This window comes from Rhinatrema bivittatum, chromosome 18 (genome assembly GCF_901001135.1).
Source record: "Rhinatrema bivittatum chromosome 18, aRhiBiv1.1, whole genome shotgun sequence".
Taxonomy (NCBI): Eukaryota; Metazoa; Chordata; class Amphibia; order Gymnophiona; family Rhinatrematidae; genus Rhinatrema; species Rhinatrema bivittatum.
The window spans coordinates 17,204,747-17,230,695 of NC_042632.1; the positions used below are offsets into that span (position 1 = coordinate 17,204,747).

The 25,949-nt window shown below is 45.7% G+C and overlaps 1 protein-coding gene across 1 annotated transcript in view; it reads right to left on the reverse strand.

Annotated features, from left to right (window-relative positions):
* The window catches only part of RARS (arginyl-tRNA synthetase), a 113,158-nt gene that overhangs the window by 27,196 nt on the left and 60,013 nt on the right, over positions 1–25,949 (reverse strand). Inside the window, exons 6-9 of the mRNA XM_029583732.1 lie at positions 18,524–18,645; positions 12,016–12,136; positions 11,168–11,297; positions 5,213–5,317 (exon numbers count right to left, since the gene is read on the reverse strand). Of these exons, the coding sequence (XP_029439592.1) occupies positions 5,213–5,317; positions 11,168–11,297; positions 12,016–12,136; positions 18,524–18,645 (478 nt within the window). The remainder of the gene's footprint in view (positions 1–5,212; positions 5,318–11,167; positions 11,298–12,015; positions 12,137–18,523; positions 18,646–25,949) is intronic.

Here is a 25,949-nt window from a genome sequence, read left to right on the forward strand (position 1 = left end):
GACTCCTCGAGTCTGGTGAGTGCTGTATCGGCCCTGGCAGGGTTGTTGGGTGCAGCTGCAGGAATCACCGCGGGAAATGGGAGAGAAAACGCAGGACTGGAGGGGACAGGAGAAGAGATGGCAGGGCTGCCGACGACAAATCGAAACTTGGACTTTGTTTCCACTTTGAATGCCTTTAATGGCGAAGATTTCTTTAAATTTGAGCCTGAAGCAGGGAATGCCTTATTCCCTAAACCTGAGGTTGTGTCATGGACGCTCTCTGGGAGCTGATGACCAGAATGGGGATGGTATTATTTAAATTTGCACAACAGCAGGCAAATGTGTCCTCAAAAATTGGAAGTTTTACACATGAATATAATGCAAAATACTTGGAACAACAACAAAAGATCCAGAGATTGGAAGAACAAGTAAAGAAGTCTCAAGATGTGCAAGCAGCTTTGATGAAAGACCGTATCATCACTAATAGGAAATTGGAACAGCTGGAAAATAAATCAAGGAATTTAAACCTTAGGTTTATAAATTTCCCAAGGTTATGGGCGAACAACCGAGAACAACTTTGAGGAAATACATGGTGGATATTCTGAAGATAGTTCCTGAGAATATTTCCACTTTGAATAAAGTGTATTTCATGCCTCATGCAAGGCCTAGAGGAGAAGAAGCTGCTCCAGTACTTGATCTGGCAAATTTAACAACTTTTCTAGAGACTTCAACTTCTGAAATAATAGAGAGGTCCACTCTCTTGGTTTCTTTTATTTATTCGCAAGTTCTCAGTCTAATAATGAGGAATTATTTCTTAAATATGAGAGCAGAATTATTGGGTAAAACTGTGCAGGTCTTCCCTATTTGGCACAAGCTACTCAGGAAAGAAGGAAGGGATTCCTGTCAATGCGACAGGAAGCCCGTTCAACGGGGGCGAGTTTTATACTCAGGTACCCGTATCGATTTACACTAAAGCTAGATAATATTACCTATGATTTCTTTGTACCTGAACAAATGAAAGTATTGCTGGAAAATAGAAAAAGATTATTCCCCAATCCTTCAGTCCAGGATGCTTCTATTGTGGAGTCATAAAGAAAAGAAAAGAATAGTTGTTAAACGCTAAGCTTATTCTTCTTAGAATTTTCTTTAAAGATTATCTCCTCATATGTCCTGGTAGTAAACCCTCCTCTCTCCATGTTTGGGATCAAGTTAACTGATATTGTTATTCTTTTGTAATATAACTGAGAAAGTTGTGAGATAAAGCTGATTATTTTTCTTGTTTCTGTACAAAGTGATTATCCTTTGTAAATTGTTTTTAAAATAATAAAGATAAAATTTAAAAAAACCCCTATAAATAATAATGGATGTAAAGCATACAATGCATTAGGTAGTAGAGGCCAGAGTCTCTGCTGAATAGCTAAACACTTAATTTTTTCCAGGAAAGTAAGGTAACAAGGTGTATGGTGGGAGGCTATTGGAATATTGTTCCATATTTTCGTGGCATATAAGCTGAATGTGTGAAGTCTTCTGTACTTTAGTATTGAAGAAATCAGCTGAAGGGCAATATAATAGCTTGTTGTGAGGACTGAAGCTCCCTAGTGGGAGTGGAAGAGAATAGAAGGTGGAAGAGAGACTCTGGGGCTGATTCACACATTTATTTTTTTAATGTATTCATTATTAAGGTTTTTTACATCATTCAAGAGAACTTGATTTAAGAAATCAAAAAGAAAACAATCATATCTATTTATGATTTAACACAAGAAACAATTTCAATATATAGCCAAACCACATTTCGGGGAGAGACATTCTTTCTTAATTTATATCAGAAAAGAAAGGAAATCCTAGCAATAAATCTACTATAGCTCATTTTGAATCTACTTTATAGCATTAACATCCAAAGAAGGAAGAGACTTATTTTGCAGGAAATTCTCCAATTGGATGGGATCAAAAAAGGTATAACCGATTCCCTGATACTTAATTTATTTAGATTTATATTCCGCTTTTTCGTACTTTTTTCAGCACTTCAAAATGGATTACATTCAGGTACTGTAGGTATTTCTCTATCCCCAGAGAACTTACAATCTAAGGGGTCATTTTGTAACGCTTATCGCGTGCGATAGCTTGCTAAGGGCGGAGTCGGGGCAGCGAGGGGGCGGACTCCACGATGTCTTCGCTGGCGGCGATAAGGTAAGCCACGTTATCGTTGCCAGTAGTGCGCCCAATTGCACAACCTTTCACTATGGCGCTATTGGTTGCGAAAGCCGGCAGCAAAAACACCGCGGTGGTGCAATGGCTGCCGGCTTTCGCAGGCCCGACCCCTCTCCTTCGCCCCCCGTTTTCACTGGATTCACCATTCTGCGATAGAATGGTGAATCCAGGCCTAAGTTTGTACCTAAGGCAATGGAGGGTAAAGTGACTTGCCCAAGTCACAAGGAGCGGCAGCAGGACTCTTAAGGCATTTTCAAGGAAATTTTAACAAAAAAAGTGGCCCCGAGAACCAGGACTCTTTTTTTTTTTTTATCAGGAATAATCTTCTACGAACTTGTGTTGCCTTATTCACATCTGGGAATACAGCTATCTAATGCTCAAGAAAAGTAGAATCTTTAAAGCAAAAAAAAAAAAAGTTTCAAGGTCCATTGTTTGCCATACTCAAGAGCATAAACTACTAATAAAGTAGCGCCATCTTTGAAATCCAAATTTGATTCGTCTAGAAATTGTGTTAAATCAAGGTAATCCTCTTTACATTTATCACCATTGACTTATCCTCTGTAACAAGCAATAGCCGCCACTTGAACCTTCAAGCCTTTAATCAAACCTTCTTGCAGGAATTCCAATATAATATCCTGGAGCAGATGCGAACCACACTGCATACCAGCCCTCAAAAATCTCCAAACTCTGCCGTCTTTTTTTACAACAAGCAACCCAGAGTACCCCCCGTTCACCTTGACAAGCAAATTGGTCTTTTTTTTTTTAAACTTGATCCCTCAAATAAGAGACAAAATACAAGCCTAGATAACTAAGCTATAGTGCTGGGGAACTGAGGGTCCCCTGCTACCATCTGCTGGCGTCAGAAAGATACTGAGTTTTGAGATAAGGGAGGTGGGCTTATATAGCATCTCCCCCAGAAGTTTTTGTTCTGACTCCATCTGCTGGACGGGGGACATAACCCACCGTCTGGACTGATCCTGGTATGTACAGGGAACTGAGATCTCCTGAAAGTGTTCATTTACTTGGGCATTTAGATTATCTAATGTTCCCAAAACAGAATCAGTTCTAATAGAAAAGTGCCAACTTGCAGGCCGATACAGTACAGTGCGCTTCAGCGGAGCGTTTGGACACGCGTTTTCGACGCGCTAGCTTTACCCCTTATTCAGTAAGGGGTAATAGCGCATCGAAAACGCGCGTCCAACCCCCCCGAAACTAATAGCACCCGCAACATGCAAATGCATGTTGATGGCCCTATTAGTTATTCCCGCGCAATTCAGAAAGTAAAATGTGCAGCCAAGCCGCACATTTTACTTTCAGAAATTAGCACCGAACCAAAGGTAGGCGCTAATTTCTGCCGGCACCGGGAAAGTGCACAGAAAAGCAGTAAAAACTGCTTTTCTGTACACCCTCTGACTTAATATCATGGCGATATTAAGTAGGAGGTCCCAAAAGTTAAAAATAATTAAAAAGTAAAAAAAAAAAAGTAAAATCGGCCCGCGGCTTGAAAACCGGACGCTCAATTTTGCCGGTGTCGGTTCTCAAACCTGCTGACGGCAAAATTGAGCGTCGGCTGTCAAACTCGCTGACAGCCGCCGCTCCTGTCAAAAAAGAGGCGCTAGGGACGCGCTAGTGTCCCTAGCGCCTCTTTTTACCGTGGGCCCTCATTTACATACTGAATCGCGCGCACAGGAGAGTGGTCTGTGCGCGCCCGCTCTCCTGCGACTTTTACTGAATCGGCCTGTTGGTAAGAACATAAGAACCAAGTTCATGCCAGACCAAGGCTGCCGGACTAAGGCTCTCAAATGAGGGAGGGACCCAATGATATCACTTCAGGAAGCAAGCGGTGCTATATAATTGGCCTGATCTTCTGTTTTCTTCTATTTCTCCTTTATTTATTTATATTTTATTTATTTACTTTAATGGGCAATCCCCTAGGGAAATACATGCCCACCATCTGCTGGAAACGGAGAATACTGGCGGGCTGATGTCAGGGTGGGACTATATATCCATGACGTAGGTTTCTTACTCCGTCTCCATCTGCTGGCAGAGGTACATTACCCGTTGGTGGGGACTGGCCTGCCTGAATGCAGAGGAAAAGATTTCCTGTACCGCATTAAATGTCGCTCGACATCCAAGGCATGCAAAAGAAGATACTCCTGGTCATCTCTATCCCTGTCCAGAATGGGCAAGGAAATCAACTGATACAAGTTAAACTCCAAAACCATCTTTGGCAAAAAAGAAGGGACGGTCCTAAGCTGTACTGCCCCCGGAGTTACATGGAGAAAAGGCTCTTGACAAAAGAGAACTTGCAGTTCAGAAACCCTTTGAGCGGAACAGACTGCCACACCATCTTCAAGGTAAGCAGCCGCAAGGAAACGCCATGCAGAAGCTGAAAGGTAGCACCCGCCAAGAAACTCAAGAGCAGATTAAGGAACCAAAGAGGCACTGGAAATCTCAAAGGACATAGATGCTTACCTCCCTTCAAAAAATGAGAAGACAATGACCCACCATTGGCTTATCCTCTGTAACAAGCAATAGCCGCCACTTGAACAGGGTGCTCAGGGACAAGCCTTTAATCAAACCTTCTTGCAGGAATTCCAATATAATAGGAACCTTATATCCTGGAGCAGATGCGAACCACATTGCACACCAGCCCTCAAAAATCTCCAAACTCTGCCGTCTTCTCCTAACTTTTTTTTTTTTTTACACTACAAGCAACCCTGAGTAGGGGGATGCATGTCCACCATCTGCTGGAGATGGAGACTACTGGCGGGCTGAAATCGGGGCAGGATTATATGTCTGTGACGTCAGCGAGTCAGCTTTACTCAGACTCCAACTGCTGGTAGGCGAGCATAACCGACTGGTGTGGACTGACCTGCCTGAGTGCAGAAAAATCGGCATTGGTGCTGGTCCACTGGGCAGCCATGGATTAGTGTAGGAAGGAGCTGGGACCATCTGAATAGGCCTAGATGTAAAAGGAGTGGTGCACTCTCTCAAGGGAAGAAAAACACAAAGACCATTATACCTTTCTCTTCAAACAGCTTTACCACATCTGTCATCCGCTCCTGATAGAAGGATTCACCCCTTTCTATGAGTTTAATGTCCAGACAGTCATAAATTCTCTGAAACTCTAAAAGATAAAAAGCAACGTATTAAATAATGAAAGAAAGAACTCATTTACAATTATACTTGTTCTTAAATAAAATTAGTAAGGTACAGCTATATTAAAGTCCATGGCAGCAGAGGGTTTTAGCAATAATTAAAAACAGCAAAATTTCCCAAAATATCAACGTTTTTGTTTCTCGGTTTAAGTGCTTCTTTACAGAGCCTTAGCTCCTTCTTCTATCTTTCATTGACCAGGTTTTCCACACATTTTGAAATAAATGAGCACACATCTTTTCTTATAACCTCTCTCCTTAGTCCACCTTTAACTGTTCATAGATGCAACCTGCGTCTGATGAAGACCAGTACAGACAGCCCATTTATGTATATTTTTAACAATGGTGAGGGCTAATTGGGAGGAAGGGTCCAAAACTTTAACAAATAACTTCCCAAGAGTAACAATTAAAATCTGCAAAATAGGGGCCTTTAGTAAGTGTGAAAGTAGAATGCAGAACTTTCTTCTATTGACGTCCCATTCTCCAACACTAGCTGCAGAAAGAGCACATTTATTTTATTTATTTAAGCGTTTTATATACCGTATTTTCCGGCGTATAAGACGACCCCCAACTTTTCCAGTTAAAATATAGAGTTTGGGATATACTCGCCGTATAAGACTACCCTTCTGTGTCACTACATAACCATACTGCATGTGATACCCAGTATACAACAACCAGCCAATCACGGCAAGCGATGTACCTTACAGGCGATTGGCTGGTTGTTGTATACAAATCCTGCTTGGATTGGTCAGCTCTCCCTGTCTCCAAGGCTATCAGAGCGGTAACGCATCCCTCTGGCCCACCCTTGTATCCTATTCCCGGTACCTCCTTCTCTGCCTCTCAGATCTCGCTCCTGAGGACTGCAGTGAAGCGGCGCAGACGCGCATGTGCGAGATCTGAGAGGCAGAGAAGGAGGTACCGGTAATAGAGATGTGAATCGGAACCGGAATCGGTTCTGATTCCGGTTCCGATTCACATCGTGGGGTTTTTTTCGTCCGGCCCGATCGGATTTTTTTTTTTTTTTTTTATCGGCTGTGCCTGAGCCGATAAAAAAAAAAAACCCACCCCTACCCTTTAAAACTAATCCCTCAGCTTCCCCCACCCTCCTGACCCCCCCAAGACCTGCCAAATTAATTAAATACAACCCCCCACCCTCCTGACCCCTCCAAGAGCTGCCAAAAGTCCCTGGTGGTCCAGCGGGGGTCCAGGAGCGGTCCGGGAGTGATCTCCTGGACTTAGGCCGTCAGCTGCCAGCAATCAAAATGGCGCCGACGGCCCTTTGCCCTCACTATGTCACTGGAGTCGACCAATGGCAGCGGTAGCTCCTGTGACATAGTAAGGGCAAAGGGCCGTCGGCTGCCAGTAATCAAAACGGCGTGTAGCAGAATTGTTTGCTGAGCAGACTCGGGAATCAATTGGCATTTCTCGGCCCCTGAAGAAGCTGACAGAAACACGAGCCGTGTCGGGCCAGCGCCAGCCTGATATCCCCGCTGCACCTACTGCTACGATAAGTGTAACTTTACTGCCCTAAAAGTTGACCATACTAAAAGATGAAAACGTTTAAAAAAAAATAGAAAAAAATCGTAAAACCAGTACCGGAGAAACCAATGATTATACCATAGTGACGGTCTGTTATTAGATTGGTCACCGCACAATCATCTTAGTGGCTGTCAGGGCTATCAAAGTTAAAGCCCGCCATCTTGTATGAGGTTTACTCTGGTTATTTCCATGAGACTACATGGTATCAGGGTCTAGTCACCAGCATAGATGCGGCTTCATTTTCTGTGGAACTATCACCTTGGTGGTCAAGGGCTGAGTCAATTGGTCCGATTTGGAGTGAAGGCTCCACTGCAGAAGTCACATGTGAAGGTAAATTAGTGAAACTATGTGAACTGCAACAGCCATGTGGTCCAAAACAACCAGAACTTCTCTGGTCATTACTTGATCTCCTTTTGGCAGTCTGTATACACAAGGTTCCTGAGAATGTTTGTCCAATCTGAGAGGAGGAAAGCTCTTTCTTGCAGAGACTATTCTGCAGGAAACAGAGCTGGTATCTCAAAATTCACCAGGAATCATAACTGCAGGAGGTGAACTGGCTTCTGCGGGGATATCAGTACAGCCGCTCAGGAAGTCACTATTATAAGCCAGTCATCTAAGTAAGGGAAAACACGGATTTCCTGATGCCACAGGTGTGCTGCTAAAACAGGTAGGCACTTAGTAAAGACCCTTGATGCAGCTAATAAACTCAGTACTGATAGTGAGAGGAGACCATCATAAAATATAGATAGTGCCAGTGGAAGGGAGGGATGGTTGGATGGATGGGTATATGCACATAGTCATCCTTTAGATCCAGGGTAAACATCCACTACCTTTTTTGGGTGAAGGTGAGAATTGTTGAATCTCTTGTTCAGGCTTCTTAAATCCAAAATGAGTCTCAATCCCCTGGTTTTCTTAGGGATAAGGAAGTAGAGGGTCTAAAACCCCTAGCCATGCTGATGGGGTGGAATGAGTTCTATTGTCCACTGATTGTGGAGTGACTCCATCTCCAAGCGAAGCATCGAGTGATACAGAACAGGATTGAAGGCTAAGGAATGTGGAAGGGTGGGGAAGCCAGGAGAAATGCAAGCAGTATCCACAATCTTGAGAACACAGCAGTCTTTGGTGATCTTGCACTATTCCTCTAGGTAACACTGGACACTCCCCATTACTGGTCAGCACTATTGCTGGGTTTGAAAAGTGGTCAAAAACATGATCCAGTTTGGGCTGAGCTTGTTGTGCCATTTTGTGGTTGGTGAAGCTTGCAGTTGTCGACTTCAAGCTGGAAATTTTTGCTATTGCAGAAGTAACAGCAGGATCCAGTACCGCTGAAACTGGAAAGACAACCTTTTAAAAGCATAGAAGGGCCACTTTGAAGTGGACTGTTACTCCAAGTTTGTGCAGAGGGACTGGACCACCACGTTATTCCTTTATTTGAACAACTGTTTCTCTGAGTTTGTCTCCGAAGAGATGATCTTCTAGGCAGGGGACATTCCCTAGCTTGTCGTGATATTCATGCAACCTACTGACTCTCAACCAAGCCATCTGGAATGCTCCAATTAAAGCTGAAGAGGGGCGGGCCATCATGTCAAATATTTTGTAAATGGAGCAAATAAGATGGTGTAGACATTCCCTGTATCTAAAGGTGGCTGGGAGCATGCAGAACTATCACCACACGGAAGGATGCGTGCAGTCATGTAAGTTTTGACCCATATAGAGCTGGCGAGCAGAAATAAGTGATATTAAGCATGGGGCTCTGAAACACATTCTTGCCAAAGTTGTCCAAGTAGCCTGCTAGAGTATTTAAAAAAATAATTTTCTCTGCTCTTTTAAGAGCTGATTCCACCTCGATTGGTGTGGCAGTTGAACTATTCCAATGCCTGAGCATTTTTGTACTCCAGGTCTAATTTCCTTGCTACTAGGGTTCAGGAAATCATTCTCCTATATTCTTGTTTGTAACTCTTGAAGAATATTATGGACTGGAATGGCTGCAAACTCTGCCGAAGTCTCCAAAATCTGGAGGAGGCCAAAGACTTTTGCACGAGGATCCTTGTCTTTACACACATTGACCCCAAGCACCGTGCCCAACTTGTCCAGAAATCTGGCTAAGAGAAGTCCACAAATAGAAATGACTGCTCCGGGGGTTCAGGAATGGGATCAGAGGGTATTCCCATTAAACCTTTCTCAGACCATAGAGGGAAGGGTACATTAGTCTAGGACCCTAATAATGAAAAAAGTGACTGAGGAGGGATTCTTGGTCACCTGGTACATCCGCTGACTGGCTTGACTGCTGCAAGTGTTGGGGACTATAAGTGCCTCACAGGAAGTTCTGATAGGGAACCCATTCAATCTGAGAATACAGGGACTTCTTCCTGTGGGAGTATACCTGCTACCTTGGAAAGGAGAGGTTGAGAAGTACCCTCCTTATCCTTAGCCACTAGAGGAGTAAAGAAAGTTTTCACCAGCTCTGCCACTTGGTCCAAGGACTGACATATCCTCTGGCTAAGCATGGGAAATGGAACAACATTTTCAGATATTAGTATGGAATTTCCTTGTCCATCCTCTGGGTTTTGAAGAATTTGAATAGGGGGTCAATTAGATGCAAGGGGAACCAGAGAACAAATGGGATCTGGAGTATCTGGACAGAAGTCTCATTCCAGTAACTTTGATGATGAGTATGCTCTTGAGATTAGAGAGGGTAAGTCAGTCATATCCTCTTCTGCCCCATATGCATGGTAGTAACTGGTGTATTAGCGAATAGCTGTGTTGGAAGAACTGCGGCCCAATGCACTGACAATGGTGCAGTCTGTTCCAGTGCTTGAGGCATCAATGGCATTGAGGCTCAATGCATTTCATGCTTTAGGGTTTGATGTGTCGAGATTTTGTGTTTCAACAGTGTTAAGGCCTTCTGCGTCGATGCATCATGTGTGATGATGCCAATGCATCATGTGTCAACAGCATCAATTGCATTGGCTGCATTGATGGTGCCAAGACTCGATATCTCATGAAAAAAATAAAATCCTTTTTTTAATAGCAATGAAAAGTGCTGTTTGGGGTGCTACTGAGGCAGCGAGGCAACTAGAACTTGAAAAAAATTTTAAGGGTTAAATATTAATGAAGAAAATAAAATACAGAGAGAGAAGCTATATATCCATGCTGAAGCTCATATGAATAATAGTGATAAATTGCAGGAAGACCTTGTGAGACCAAAAGATCGGGCATCCAAAAGATAGATTAAATTTAATGTGGACAAGTGCAAGGTGATGCATATGGGGAAAAATAACTTGAAGTTACACGATGTTAGGTTTCACTTTAGGAATTACCACCCAGGAAAAAGATCTAGGCGTCATTGCAATCAGTGGTAAAAAAAAAGCAAACAGAATGTTAGGAATTATTAGGAAGGGAAGGAATGCATCACAGGTGAGACCTCACCTTGAGTACTGCGTTCAATTCTGGTCACCACATCTCAAAAAAAGATATAAATGCACTGGAGAAGGTACAGAAAAGGGCAACCAAAATGATAAAAAGGATGGAACAGCTCCCCTATGAGGAAAGGCTAAAGAGGTTAGGGCTGTTCAACTTGGAGAAGAGATGGCTAAGGGGGGATATGAAGGAAGTCTATGAAATCATGAGAGAACTAGAATGGGTTAATACAAATCAGTTGTTTACACTTTCATATAATAAAAGAACTAGGGAGCACTCCATGTTAGCAAGCAGCACACCTAAAACAAACTGGAGAAAATTCTTTCACTCAATTCATTACTAGAGGATGTGATTAAGGCAGTTAGCTTAGCTGGATTTAAAAAAGGTTTATGGACAATTTCCTGAAGGAGAAATCCATAAACCACTGTTAGCTAAAGTGATTTAGGAAATAGCCTCTGTTTATTACCGGCATTAGTGGCATGGGATCTATTTACTTGTACTTGTAACTTGAAATGGCCATTGTTGGAAACAGGATGATGGGCTTGATAGACCCTCAGTCTGACCCAGTATGGCAACTTATGTTCTTAAAGACTGAAGGGGCTTTTGAGGCAATATCTAAGCAGGATTTCCTGCACGTGCTCAGTAGTGGAAAAGCTCTAGGAGTTTAGAGAGAAGTTCGGTGTTGTCGGATGACGTTACCTACGTCATGGCTAATTTAGCCCTGCTTGTTGACGGAGAATGGATAATTATTGCTTCTGGTGCTCTCTTCAGGGGTTGTCTCCTCTCAGAGGCTGTATACCAAATCTCAGCTGACTCTCTTCATCTGCAGTCCATGAAAAATCAGTAAGGGCTAAAGCACTTACCCTTCCGAGACACATCACAGATCAGATTCCAAGCCCTTTTGATGTCAGGATTATGACTCTGTAACTGCACCACACACTGGTAGGCTCGCTTCTTAAACTCTTCCTCTGTGTCAAACCTGTGTTTTGATTCCTGGGTTAAGAAAAGCATGGCAAAGGTAGGTATTCATATTATATGCATATAATGGGTTTTTCAAAACTGTTTAATTGCGCAATACCTGATCTGCTGAAGATGGTGATTTAGACTGAGAACAGTTAAGTGAGCAAGGGGGAGTTATGCAGAGAGGTACATACCACACACACATAAGTACAGCATTACCTCAAAACTTTTTTTTTTTTTTACTTTAAAATGTAAACCGAATTGATCAATAATTTTGTTATTGGAAAGTCGGTATAGAAAAATGCTAAATAAATAAATAAATAAAACAGATTATTTATTTTTATTTATTTAGACGTTTTATATACCGTCATTCCAAATGAAGATCACAACATGGTCTAAAATCACATACTGTGCGTTGCCATTCACATTCTAGGTTAACACCACAATAAGTATATGTTCTAGTTCATATTTATAAGTGAATGTTTTAGCTCATATTTATACATATTCTAGGGCATCACAATAGTATGGATCTAATCTAGTTCATATTCGTACATTTTTAGGATGACTTAACAGTAAGTACAGATTCTAATTCTTAGATCAGGGAAAAATCGGGTGTACATGTGCCTGTGCGTGCGGCGGGTGTACATGTGCGCACACATGTAGGCCATGCACGCTTCATTTAAAATCTTCCCCATAGTTGGAAAGTTGCCCTCACAGAAGAAAAAAAACATAGCAGTAGAGCACAAAGCACCTTGTAAAATGCCTGAAGATCACTGATGGGAGGTGAGACAGTCACATAGTCTGGAAATTTATCCTGCAGGTGAGCAATCAGCATGCCAAATTGGGTGCCCCAGTCGCCTACGTGGTTTAACCTGTGTTGAAAGAGAGCTGTTATCGTTAAAACAAGCAACTAAGACTAACCATGCTACATGCCACAATTTCTCATGTATAACTGGAAGGCAAATTTGTTTAACATAAACAGTGTTTTCCATAGACTTAGCCATGACATGTGGGCGACGTCATTCAGTGACACCAATCACCCTTTCTGTCTCAGCTAATGGAGCTTTTGCTCTATAGAGCATGTGCGGGAATTCCCGCTCAGGTGGTGTTGTCTCATGAGCTCACCACAGTTGTTCTGAGAGCTAATTCTAGCTAGGTAGTCAACGCTCCAGGAAGGCATGCAGGCAGACTGGTATTTAACATGGCTAATTTATCCTGTTTATGGAAACCAAAATTTAAATTAAGAAAATTTGCTTTTTCTGTCTATAAGCAGGACTGCATTAGCCATGACATGAGGAATCTCAAGCTGAGGGTTTCAGCAGAGTGCTTGCTGAAAAAGTAATCAGGACCCACCATGGAGAGTGGGCTACTGGGTGAACAGGTTATGCAAAACTGCTTGTCCGAATTTACTTTCATCCTTTGATAAATTGTTCAGACAGTAATGGGACACAAAGGTATGTACTAATGATCAAGTTGCAGCTTTGCAGATGTGTTCGAGAGGTACAGCTCGGAGATGAGACACTGATGCAGCAATGGCTCTCTCTTGAGTCCATGGCTCTCACTTGAGTCTGTAATCTGAATGTCTGCTAGGGTATAGCAATGAGCAATACAGTTAGCTAGCCAATTTTATTTATTTATTTAACATTACACTTTTTGGCACTTCAAAGCACATTACATTCAGGTAGACAATGTCTGTTTGACCACGGTTATGCCTAATTGATTAGGATCATAAGAGACAAAGAGCTGGGAAGCTTGGCAATACAGCTAAATTCTTCCTTTGTAATAAGTCAAGGCCCTCTTACAGTCTAAGGTGTGAAGAGCTTTTTCACCTTCATGTGCATGTGGCCTTGTAAAGAACATAGGGAGTATGATGGCTTGATTAATATGCAAAGCTAATACTACTTTTGGTAGGAATTTCAAATGGGTGTGGAGCGCTACCCTATTGTAGAGGAATTGCATGTAAAAGGCTTGAAGTTCATTGACTCCTCTGACGTTATTGCTACCAAGAACAATACTTTCCATGTTAATTTAAGAGAAGCTGATTCTAATGGTTCAAACAGCAGTTTCATGAGTTGTGTGTGGACCCATTTAGATTCCAAGGTACAGGTGGTTGTGCGATCAGAGGTTTAGTCTTCCATAAACCTTTCAAGAAATTGGACATTAACGGATGAATGGAGGTAGGTTTATTCTCCGAGTATGGTAAGCTTTGCGCTGAGATGTACTCTCACCAATGAAGTGCTTAGTCGCAAAGCAGAGAAAACAAGTAGTTAAGCAAGCCTTTGAGAGAGTACAAAAACAGATTCAACAAATTTTGCTGACACCATGCGGAAATATTTTTCCATTTAAAGCCATATGTTTTCCTAGTTGATGGTTTTCTTGCAAATGCTATGATGACCTCAACTTGTTTTGGTAAGGACAACATCCAAGCCATCAAAATGAGGGACAGTAGGTTTGGATGAAACAGGCATCCCATTTTTGGGTTAATAAGAATGGATCTGACATGAAGGCTTGCTAGATAGTTGCAATATACATTCATACCAAACTTGTCTGGGCCATACTGGAGCTATGAGACAGATGAATCCAGTCTTTCTGCACTTTTTGAACTGTTCTGGATATCAGTGGGATTGGTGGAAAAGCAAGCAAGCATCCTGGGATATTCTGAGTTTGTTGGCTAGAATGATTGATTAATGCCTCTGTATTGCTCCATGGTGAAATCTCATCTTGAGTACTGTGAGCAGTTCTGGCCACCACATTTGAAAAAAAAGACATAGCAGAATTAGAAAAGGTACAGAGAACGGAGACAAAAATGATAAAGGGGATGGAACAATTCCCCTATGAAAAAGGCTAAAGAGGATAGGACTCATCAGCTTGGAGAAGAGACGGATGAGGGTAAATATGACAGAGGTCTATAAAATAAGTGGAATGGAACGAGTAAACGGTAATCAGTTGTTTAGTCTTTCAAAAAGTACAAAGACCAGAGGATACACAATGAAGTTACTAAGTAATACATTTAAAACTAATAAGAGAAAATATTTTTTCAGTCAACACATAATTAAGCTCTGTAATTCATTGCCAGAGGTTGTGGTGAAACTTATTAGAGTACCTGAGTTTAAAGAAGGTTTGGACAAGTCCATTAAGCATTATTAAGGTAGAGTTGCAGAAATCCACTGCTTATTCTTGGGATAAGCAGCTTGGAATCTATCTACCCCTTGGGATCCTGCCAGGTACTTGTGATCTGGCTTGGCCACTGGGTTTGATGGACCTTTGGTCTGACTGTTGTGTTTGTGGCATCATGTGGACCCTTAGTCGCTGGGGAGATGACTCCTCCCATGGGGAGGGGCCCCATGGGGAATCACAGCGATAGGCTAAACTCAGATAGCAGACACTGGTAGGTGGAAAGCTTTATTGTACTGCTGTAGATAGATGGTATGAGGCAGGAAGGCAAGGCACTAAAGTCCACAAGGTGCCAATATGTTCAGACAGTCTCAGATGTAGAAGTCTCACCCAGATGTTCCAGATAGATAGGACCCACAGTGCGGGCAAGGCCTGAACCTGGTGGGTGGAGTTGGCACCGGATCATAGAGGTACTCACAGGAGTGTAGTGCGAGCGTCTTCCTGGCAATGAAGATGGTGGGACCGAAGGTCCGTGGTGCAGGATACACAGACTGGTAGGCCCTCGAGGAGCGAGTACCTGATAGTCCAGGAGATCCTGAAATAATAGAGAGAGAGAGAGAGAGAGAGAGAGAGAGACCCTCCGAGGAGCGGTTGACTAGTTAGTAGAAACCCCGAAGGATGGTTGGAAGCGAGAGACCCCCGAGGAGCGGGTGGGGGTAGCGAGGCGTCTAAGCGTGCAGCCTAGAGCGGTCAGAGTAGCTAAACCGAAGTCCTTGCTAACTCAATGATGGTAGCGTAGTGGAGGCTTAAAATACCCGGAGGTATTGACGTCATGCGTGCGAGCGAGTGCGCGCCCTAGGAGGCCACGGGACGGAGCATGGCGGACTGGGATGCCCATGCTGAGCTGGAGACGCTGAGGCCCTCGGCAGCCATCTTACCCAAGGAGGAGGAAAAGGGAAGAAAAGAGGTAAGGCAGCGCGACCGACGGACGCAACACTGACTTAGTCTGGCAAAGTTTTATGCTCTTATGTTATGGAACAAAGCTTAGTTTTCTATTTAGTTCTGATGCAAACTGGTCTATTGTTGGTAGACTCCATAAACTGAACTGAACTGTGGTAGAAAGATTCTGCTGAGGCAATCTGCCAGCATGTTGGAGATTCCAACAAGGTAGGTTGCTTGCAGCATAACATGATGTGCGATCACCCACACATCTTTATCACTGAGGTAAAGAGCCCACAATCCTGTGCAGCCCTGTTTATATGTAACATTGTGACCTAGTTGTTGGTCTGAATGAGGATGGTCTTTCCCTTGTGCATTCGAGTAAAGGTTGTTAGAGAATATCTGATCACTCTCACTTCTAACAGATTAATCTGAAACTGTCTTTCTTGGAATGACTGAGTCCCTTGAGTCTGAAAAGGGGCCAGTGTGAGCTCCCCAACCTTTTTTGAAAGCATCCGTCTCCAACACTAGTTGATGAGGAGGGAAGTGCAATGGAGCCCTTCAAGGGGTCTAGCCATCACCGCAGATTCTGTTTCATGTGTATCAAAACTTGCACTTTTGTAGACAAAGGCTGAGTGAGCTGGTCCCACTGAGAATGAAGATCCCACTGTAGATGTCATATATGAAGGCGATTTAGAACCACATGGATCGCTGCTGCCATGTGCCCAGAACAACCATTAAGTTGCTGGCTGATGACCGATATGTGCGCAGCAGTTTGTGTACTAATAACTTGAGAGTAGTCACTCAATCTAAGGGAAGGAATGCTCTATCCAAATGAATTTGATTCTCCGAGTGGAAATTGATTTCTCAAAATTTATTAGGACTCTCAGGGACTGCAAAAGGTGTATCGATGTTTGCGAGGTTAGCATGTCTTCCTGGGATTTCGTCATCACCAAGAAACAGAAATGACAGCAGAAAAGGACCAAATAGTCCATCCAGTCTGCCCAGCAAGCTTGTAGTAGTATCTGTTGTGCAGTGTATGTTACCCCCATGCTTATCAGTTTCCCAGACCATAAAAGTCAGGACCCTCCTTGGTTGCCGTTTGAATCCAATTCCCCATTACCCCCATGCTGATCAGTCATTCATCACGTATGGGAAGACTTGAATGCCCTATCATTGTAGGAGTGCTGCAACTACAGCTAGGCACTTCATGAAGACTATTGGTGCAGATGATAGGCCAAAGGGCAGCTTGTACTGGTAGAGAAGGGAAACCATTATAAAGCGCAGATAATGCCAGTGGGAAGGGTAGATGGGGATGTGAGCATATGCATCCTTTAAATCCACAGCGCAGATCCACTCCTCTTGCTGGATGAAGAGGAGGATTGTGTGGAGGAAATTCATTTTGAATTTCTCCTAGAATATGCGTTTGTTCAGGCTTCTAAAATTCAAGATGGGTCTCAGTCCCCTAGATTTCTTGCAGATGAAGAAATAAAGGAAGTAAAACCCTTGGCCATACAGATGAGGAAGAATTAGCTCTATTGCCTGTTTCAGGAGTGACTCCATCTCCAGGTAGAGTTGCATCCATTGAGATGGATCTGGATTGAAGTATAAATGATGAGGAACTATGAGACACCGAGAGACATGTAAGCATATCCAGACTCCACGATTTTAAGAGCCCAGTGATCTACCATGATTTTGCATCACTCCTCCCGGTAGGCTGGATTCCCTCTCCTACAAGAGTGGCTGGTTGCCGAATTTGGAAGGTAGTCGAAAACCCTGTCTAGGTTTGGGCTGAACTTGTTACACTGCTTTTGGTTGACAGCGTTCACATTGTCTGGGAAGTTGCTGGTATTGCAGAAGCCGAGGCAGCATCTGATAATGCTGCAACTGCCAGAAGGGGAGTCTCTGAAAGTATGGCCTTTTATAAGAGTAGTAAGGAAGCCTTGGTGAAGATTGTTGCTCTGATCCTGCAGAGAGGGACTGAATTGCTAGATTCTGTTCCTTAATTTGCACCATTGTTGCCCTGAGCCTGTTCTGCCAACAGGGGTTGTGAGTGTATATGTGAGGTGGGAGTGGGGTATGTGTATGTTGGATGGAGGTGTCAGGGGGGATGTGCACTCTTCTCCCCCTCACTGCCCCAGTCCTTCCTTCCTTCCTGCTGCCTTGTCCTTCCTTTCCTTCCTCCCCACTGCCCTTCTCCTTCCTCCCAACCCCATTTCCCCTCTTCTTCTTTCTCAACCCCATTTCCTTCTCTCTGCTCCATCCTCCACCTTTTCCCTATCCCACTGTTCCCATACCTTTCCCTCTCCCCCTCCTTTCTCTTTCACCATCCTCCAACTCTGGATCTGGACTGAAGTCCCGCCCCTTTCCTAGTCCCCTCCTACCAGGGCTCTGACATCATCAGCAGTTGTCGGGGCCTGAGAATACTCAGCAGTCCTTCTGCTGCAGCTGGTGGGCCCTGGGAAGTGCTACCAGCTCTTCTTCAGTCTGAGAGTCATTTTTTAACTTTTGATATTTCACTTTGCTGGTGGGAAATCTCCACCAGCTGTTCTGCTGCCTGCATGGTTGCTCTCCTTTAGCTGGTAGAGCTCAGGAAACCCCCATCAGCCTTAAATTTGCTTGCACTGCCGCTGCTCTTACTGGCTGGCCCTGCACTTTCGATGTTGGTGCTCCTCCCTTACTGCCTGCAGCTCCTCCCTCTGCTTGGGGTGAGGTCATTGCATCATGCATGTGCAGATGCAACACAATGATTACCTGGAGTCCTAGTAATCTAATAATATACAGAGATTTGTATAGCGCATACCACATGTACGCAGTACCATACAAAGAGAATATCAGAAGAGGAATGATTTCCCCAAAGGCGTTCTCAGTGGACCTCAGCACCTGAGCTCTGAGACTGGGCCTGGCACTGCTGCGAAGTTTAGTGTGATGGTTCTGATGAGGGACGTTATTCACATCTGTATTTGTATTATAACAAATATAAGGAACGTCAAACCTGCAGGCTCTGAAAGAGTAAACTTCCTTTATGCCAGCAATCAGGCCAATTTACAAACTGTCTTAAAAAGCTAAAAAATATTATTTACACACTCTGGCAAAAAAAAAAAAAAAAAAGCCTGCCCAATAAACCAGCATCAGATAAACATGTAAAACACTACGTGCTGGGTCTATAGCGATTAAGGTAAGCACGCTTATCACACTACACTCACCTGAGCACATTATGCCCAACAAATTCAAACAGGCGGCAGATACTATCTCCAATGATTGTTGATCTCAGGTGGCCCACATGCATTTCTTTGGCAATGTTAGGAGAGGAGAAGTCCACAATAACCTGAACAAAGGCAGAAACAGCATGAGCAGCAACCCATTGTACAATCTGTAGAGTATGAATAGCATTAGCAGGAACCTGGTATACAACATGCAGAGTATGAACAGCACAAGCAGAAAAGCAAGTTGGCTTACCAGTGAACAGGGTATTCTGTAGACAGCAGGATGAATCAGCCATAACGTGTGGGGAGATGTCATCCAATAGTGCCAACATGGACCCATCTCTCAGAGCTCAGTAAAGACTTTAAAGAGTAAATGTGGGCACTCCTGCACATGTACACTGCCTCGTGAGCCCCTCAGTCTCTTCCAGAGCTTAAGCTTAAACAAGGTAGTCAATTCTCCAGTGAGGTGGGCAGGTATTACTTAAGCCTAATTCATCCATCCTGTTGTCTACAGAGAATCCTGTTTACAAGTAAACAAACTTTTCCCCATGGACAAGCAAGCATGAATTAGCCATAGTGGGTTGTATAACAGAGCAAATATTTCCCTGCAAAGTGGAGAGTAGACTACTGGGTGAACAGGCTGCACATAATTGCTTGTCCATAGTTACTGCTTCCTTGGGGCATGCTGTCCAAACAGTAGTGGGATGTGAAGATGTGAACAGATGACCCAAGTAGCAGCTTAACAAATATCTACAAAAGAAGTTGCCATGACTCTCACTTGATGAAACTTAATCTGAAATTTGTAACTCAGTCAGCTCGTAACAGTTCGCAATATAGCAAGAACACAAGAAGTAGGCAGGGGAGTCTACCTTGGTAAGGCTCCTCAGGATGAGGGCTATAATTCCAGTACCTGCGCCCGAGGAAAATGCAGAGCATTATTCCACCTATTTCATCATATGGTTCTAAACCTGGTGGGATTTCCCCATCTTCCAAGGAATCTGGATCCCCTTCTTCGTGTGTGCCGTCCGAGTCCCTGCCAGGGATACCCTTAGTGAGGTGAGACATTTCTCGAGTCCTGCTGATAGGGCTGGAAGGCCTTACCAGCTGAGGTTCCAACCCCCCTTCCAACCCCTCATTCCTACCCCCTCCCTTGGAATACCTTGTTACCCCAAAAAGCCAACTCTTATCAGTTCTTAGCAGTTTTGACACGTTACTCCCCATGCTTAAGCTGTATCCAAGTTTTTCTCTCCCCCTGTTCTATGTAAGACAACTTTGTCACTGTTTTTTATGGTTGCAATGTAAACCGGAGTGATAATCAACTCTGTTATTTGAACTTCGGTATAGAAAAGTTATAAATAAATAAATAAATAAAAAGTGAAGCAGACTGCGTCTTTACGAAGGCTTGAAGGCCTTGAAAAACATTCCACCCAAGAGAAGGAAGCCGGGTCCATGCCTACCCAGGAAGCACTGGGGTAAGTGCCACTGGATTTCACTCTCCCATGGAAGACTCAGTTCTGGGATTACTCGGATCCGGGGTACTTCTAATTAAAGTTGTTGCTGACCCATCCTCTGATTGGGAGGAGCCAGGCTTAGCAAAGTCTGGGGAGGCCAACTCTCTCAGGGCCTCCTCACAGCACTGACATAAGTAAGAATCCAGGTCAGACTGTGTAGCCCTAATATGACAAGCAGCACAGAGAAAATGGAGCTTATATATGTTTCTTTGCTGCCAGAGCCATTTGAGACGATAACTGCATGTTCAGCTGGCTCGCACTTAAAATTTTGTGCCCGGTTTTACCTAAAGTCTGTGCCTAGAGAGTTGTGCAAGTACGTACGTGCGCGACTTTGCGTGGCGTTATGCGCTCCGAACATACTGGCACTCTATGGTGGGCAATACAAGACGCACAAAAACGTGAGCAAGATGGTGCCACTGAGGCCTTAACATGTGGTATGCCTACCGAAACTAAAGCGGGGCATAGCCCTCAAGGGGGCTGCTCAGCCCGCTCGGAAGCCCACTTCCCCTTACCCCAACAGGATCAGGAACAACGTCGGTATGGCACCCCGAGCAAGGAGACTGGAGGAAATCTTACCGAAACCCCTCCAATGTCTCTGAATTGGTGAGAGATAGAAAAATTAGTTCTTACCTGTTCATTTTCGTTCCTGTAGTACCACAGATCAGTCCAGACCATGGGTTGAGCCTCCTGTCCAGCAGTTGGAGACAGACTAAAACTGAAAAGGGTATCCTATATCAGGACAGAGCCTACCCTGCAGCCCTTCAGTATAACCACTGTCAAAGCAGATAAGAACTAAGATAACCCAGACAAGAGATCAAGCAAGTAAACAAGACTCAAATGAGTAACAAATGAAACAATTATCAACAAAGAATGGACTTTGTAGAAAAGCGCTCTTGCATATCCTTGGTCATCAATACAGATGCTTTCGGTGTCTGTAAGATAATGATAGGTGATATTCATCCAGAGACCTGTAGGAAAAGCTTCGAGCGGACAGCAGAAAAGGAAAGGAACCAGGGAAGGACGTCTGGACTGATCCGTGGTACTACAGGAATGAAAATTAACAGGTAAGAACTAATTTTCCTTTCCCTGTACGTACCCGGATCAGTCCAGACCGTGGGATGTACCAAAGCTTCCCTAAACCGGGTGGGACAGAGATAGTCCCGCTTGAAGCACCTGCTGCCCAAAAGAACCAAAAACCGGTGCGTGCACATCTAGACGGTAATGTCAAACAAAAGTATGCAGGGATGACTATGTAGCGGCCCTGCAGATTTCTTGCGGAGAGACCGAGAGACTCTCCGCCCACAAAGTAGCCTGAGAACGCAAAGAGTGAGCCTTCAAGCCCTCAGGAACTGTCCGTCCTTGGCAAAGATATGCTGAGGAAATTGCTTCCTTCAACCACCGAGCAATAGTAGTTTTGGAAGCCTGTTTGCCCCTATTTGGACCACTCCAGATGATCGGAGATTCAAAACTCATTGGTGACTTGAAGGTAGCGGAGTAGCACGCGTTTCATATCAAGCCGGCGAAGATCGCCCCCAGAGGGACCCGCGACGTCCTCCGGAGAGAATGCGGGAGCTCCACTGAACTGACTAACATGAAAAGAAGAAACAACCTTCGGCAAAAATGAAGGAACATCTTGAGAGAGACTCCCGCATCAGAAAAACGCAGAAAGGGCTCCCGACAGGACAGAGCTTGAATCTCCGAAATCCGTCGAGCGGAACAAATAGAAACTAAGAAAACCGCCTTAAGCGTAAGATCCTTTAGAGTAGCCCGACGGAGAGGTTTGAATGGAGCCACACAGAGAGCCCGGAGGACTAAATTGAGATTCCAGGATGGACTTGTGGGACAGACGGGCGGTCTCAAATGTTTGGCGCCCTTCAAGAACCTAACCATGTCTGGATGAGATGCTAAGGTGTGCCCTTTCACGCGACCGAAAAGAGAACAGAGAGCAAACACTTGGACGCGCAACGAATTGAAGGACAGCCCCTTGGAAAGGCCATTCTGAAGAAAGGAAAGAACCACGGAGACCAGTGCCGAGCGCACCGAGTCACCCGATTCCGAACAGACATTCTCAAAGACTTTCCAAACGTGAACATAAGCCAAAGAAGTAGATGGCTTCCGCACCCGGAGAAGAGTGGTAATCACCTCCTCCTTATAGCCTTTATGCCTCAGACGTCTCCATTCAAAAGCCAGGCCGTTAGACAGAAGCGATCCGCCTGGTCGAAAAATACGGGACCCTGCCGAAGCAGATGAGGGAGATGACCGAGACGAAGAGGCCTGTCCGACGCCAGGTTGACCAAATCCGCGAACCACGGCCTGCGGGACCATTCGGGTGCTACCAGGATGACCGGCCCCTCGTGAAGTTCTATTCTTTGTAGAACTTTTCCCACGAGAGGCCACAGAGGAAACACGTAGAGGAGGGCATTCGAGGGCCAAGGGAGAGCGAGGGCATCCACTCCCTCTGAACAGTGCTCCCTCCAATGGCTGAAGAACCTGTTGGCTTTGGAGCTGCTCAAAGTCACCATGAGGTCCAGGCGTGGGGGACCCCACCTGCTGATGATCAATTCCATGGCTTCATCCGAGAGCTCCCACTCTCCTGGATCGAGACGCTGGCGACTGAGGAAATCAGCTTGCACATTCTCCTTGCCCGCTATGTGGGAGGCCGCCAGGTAATCCAGGTGACGCTCTGCCCAGGCAAGGAGCCGGCTGGCTTCCAGGGCCACTAGGTGACTCCAAATGCTCCCCTGCCGGTTGATATAAGCTACCGTAGTGGAGTTGTCTGAGAAGACCCTCACCGCCTTGCCTCGGAGCAGAGGTAGAAACTCCTGTAGAGCCAGGTGAACCGCCCGGGCTTCCAGCCGATTCATGTGCCAGTGGGATTGAACTGGGGACCAATATCCCTGCGTGGTCAGAGACTGGCAGACTGCTCCCCAGCCAGAGAGACTGGCATCCGTAGTGATGATGATCCACTATGGAGTCTGAAGAGGCATTCCCCTCAGAAGATGCAGAAGCGAGAGCCACCACTGTATGTTGGCAATGGTAGAGGCCGAAAGCGGAAGCACAAATTGAAACTGTTCTGACACTGGCTGCCAGCGGGATAGCAAAGCTCTCTGTAACGGTCGCATATGCGCAAAAGCCCAGGGGACTAGGTCGATGGTGGAGGCCATAGTCCCCAGGACCTAGAGGTAGTCCCACGCCGTCAGGAGCGGGAGCGAGATAAAGTTGCGCACCTGGTCGATAAGCTTGAATGCCCAAGCATGCGGCAGGAACACCTTGCCGAGCATCGAAGCGGGCCCCCAGAAATTCCAACACCTGGGAAGGCTGTAGATGGCTTTTGGGGAAGTTGACTATCCACCCGAGAGAGGTAAGAAGAGCAAGAACCTGGTCGACCGCCTGCCGGTAGAGAATCTCCAACTTGGCCCTCATGAGCCATTCGTCCAGATAAGGATGGACCAAGATTCCTTCCCAGCGGAGAGCAGCCGCCACCACCACGATAACCTTGGTGAAGGTGCGCGGCGCGGTGGCGAGACCGAAGGGCAGTGCCCGGAACTGAAAATGCTGGCCGAGAACATGGAAGCGAAGGTACTTCTGGTGTTCGGGGCGAATCGGGATGTGTAAGTACGCCTCCGTTAGGTCGAGAGAAGCCAGGTATTCTCCGGGATGAACAGCTGCTATGACCGCCCTCAGGGTCTCCATATGAAAATGGGGCAACTTGAGGGCCTGGTTGACCCTTTTGAGGTCCAAGATCGGGCGAAAGGAATCTTCCTTCTTTGGTACTATGAAGTAGATGGAATACTGGCCGGCGCCAAGCTCTTCCGCTGGAACTGGGACAATGGCGCCCAGCTGCTGGAGCCTTGTAAGGTTTTGGGCCACCGCATCCCGCTTCAGACGTCCGCAAGGAGAGACTACATAGAGGTCCGGCAAGTCTCGAGAAAATTCTAAAGCGTAAGCGTCTCGGATAATCTGGAGAAGTGATCTTGACCCATTCCTCAAAAAATAGGGAGAGACGACCCCCTAGATTGGGAACAGAGGAATGGGTTGACCGAATCTCATTGGGAAGCGGGCTTCGGGGTGGTACGCTGAGAGACCCCCTCGCGGAAGGGCCGGCGACCTCGAAAGGGCTGAGACCAAGATTAAGACCTGGAAGGGTAACCCCTAGAAGAAGCACCATGCCCTCGAGTCGCATATCTACGTTGGCCCCGAAACCGGGAATGGGAAGGTACAAACGCTCGGGATTGTTTCGGTCGGTCCTCAGGCAGCTTATGAACCTTGTTTTCACCCAAGGAATTAATGAGCTGCTTAAGGTCCTCGCCTGGACGCGAAGAAGATTGTACAGAGCATCCTCCTCATACCCAATGACGCTTTCCAACCGTTCAGCCTGCTTGGCCTCTGTGGACGGGAGGTCCTGGGTGCCGAGTAATTGTTGAACCCACCTAAGGCCTGCCCGCTGCATGAGACTGCTGCAAATAGTCGGCCGGACCCCCAAAGCCAGCACCTCAAAGGTACGCTTAAGGTGGAATTCGAGCTTGCGATCCTGTACATCCTTCAAGGCCTTAGCACCCACCATCGGAATGGTGGTGTGCTTAGTAACAGCGGAGACTGAAGAATCCACTGTGGGAATTTTCAGCATTTCCAAGCAGTCCTCCAGGAGCAGATAAAGTTTGTCCATGGCTCTCCAGACGCGGAGCCCCGCCTCGGGAGCTTCCCATTCCTGGAGGAGTAGCAATTTGTGCATAGGGTGAAAAGGAAAAGCACAAGCTGGAGCCCTGAGTCCCGCCAGGACTGGGTCCATGTGTTTTGGCAGCACGGCCGTAAGAGTATCTGCCGGGGGCCCCTCAATCCCTAACTCCTGAAGGACAAAAGGAATAATGGGTTCCAACTCTTCTTTCTGAAATAAACGGAGAACCCTGGGATGCCCTTCCGGAGGGGGAGGAGCGTCTCCGCCAAGTCCAGATTCGGATCGGGGGTCCCCAGAGGCACCGGAGGGTCCAGAAAAGGGGGGGCCCCCTGCGACCACCCGCACCTGGACAGACCCCTGCGCATCCGGAGCCGCAGGGGCGAGCGGGGGGCCAGCTGCGGACTTTTGCCCGGTAGGGGACCTGGTGAGGGATCCTCCTCCTGCAAGCTGGCCAAATAGGATTTGTGCATGAGAAGCACAAATTCTGACGAAAAACGTGGCCTAGACTTGCCGGAGGGGGGGAGGGGGGAGACCCCAAAAAATTTGGATCTTCTGCGCTGAGCAGCTCCAAATCGGGAGCTGCTGAAACCCCCAAGATGGCCACCGTTCCTGCGGTTTGTCGACCTGGAAACGGCCTGGCCACACGCTGTGAGGAGTGACCCCGGGCTTGATTTGACCACACCAGGGAGGGACCTTCACCCCCCGGCAAACATGAAGAACAGAGCCCCTGGCGCTAAATACACGTCAAGGGCTCACCACAAGCCAGGCAGCATTGTGATCGTGGCATTCTCGCTGAAGAGGAGCTGCAATACGAAGGAAAAAAAACAGCTGATAACTGACCTTTGCTGCCGGGAGGAGCGGAGGCAGAGGACCGAACCCTGCACACTCCTCTTTCAACACCACCCTGGCTGCCGGCCCCCAAAAGTGAAAATAGACCAGCTTGTGATTTTTTTTTTTTACTTCATAAATTTGGATGCGGGAGAATATAGATTCCCTGAGAGCACTGTCGGGGAAGGAACTTCCCTGAAGAAAGAAAAGGCAGCCAGGTGAGGGGGGAGTGACTGGACTACCAGTTTCACTCCCAATAGGATCACCGGGAACGGGCCTAGGCTATGTCCAACACAAGGGGCATAGCCCCCTAAGCCCCGCAAGAGCATGGAGACAGTGCTGTCTCCTGAAAAATTAAAACAGAGCCAATTCTTTTTTTTTTTTCTATAAACCCGAACAAATTAACAGTACT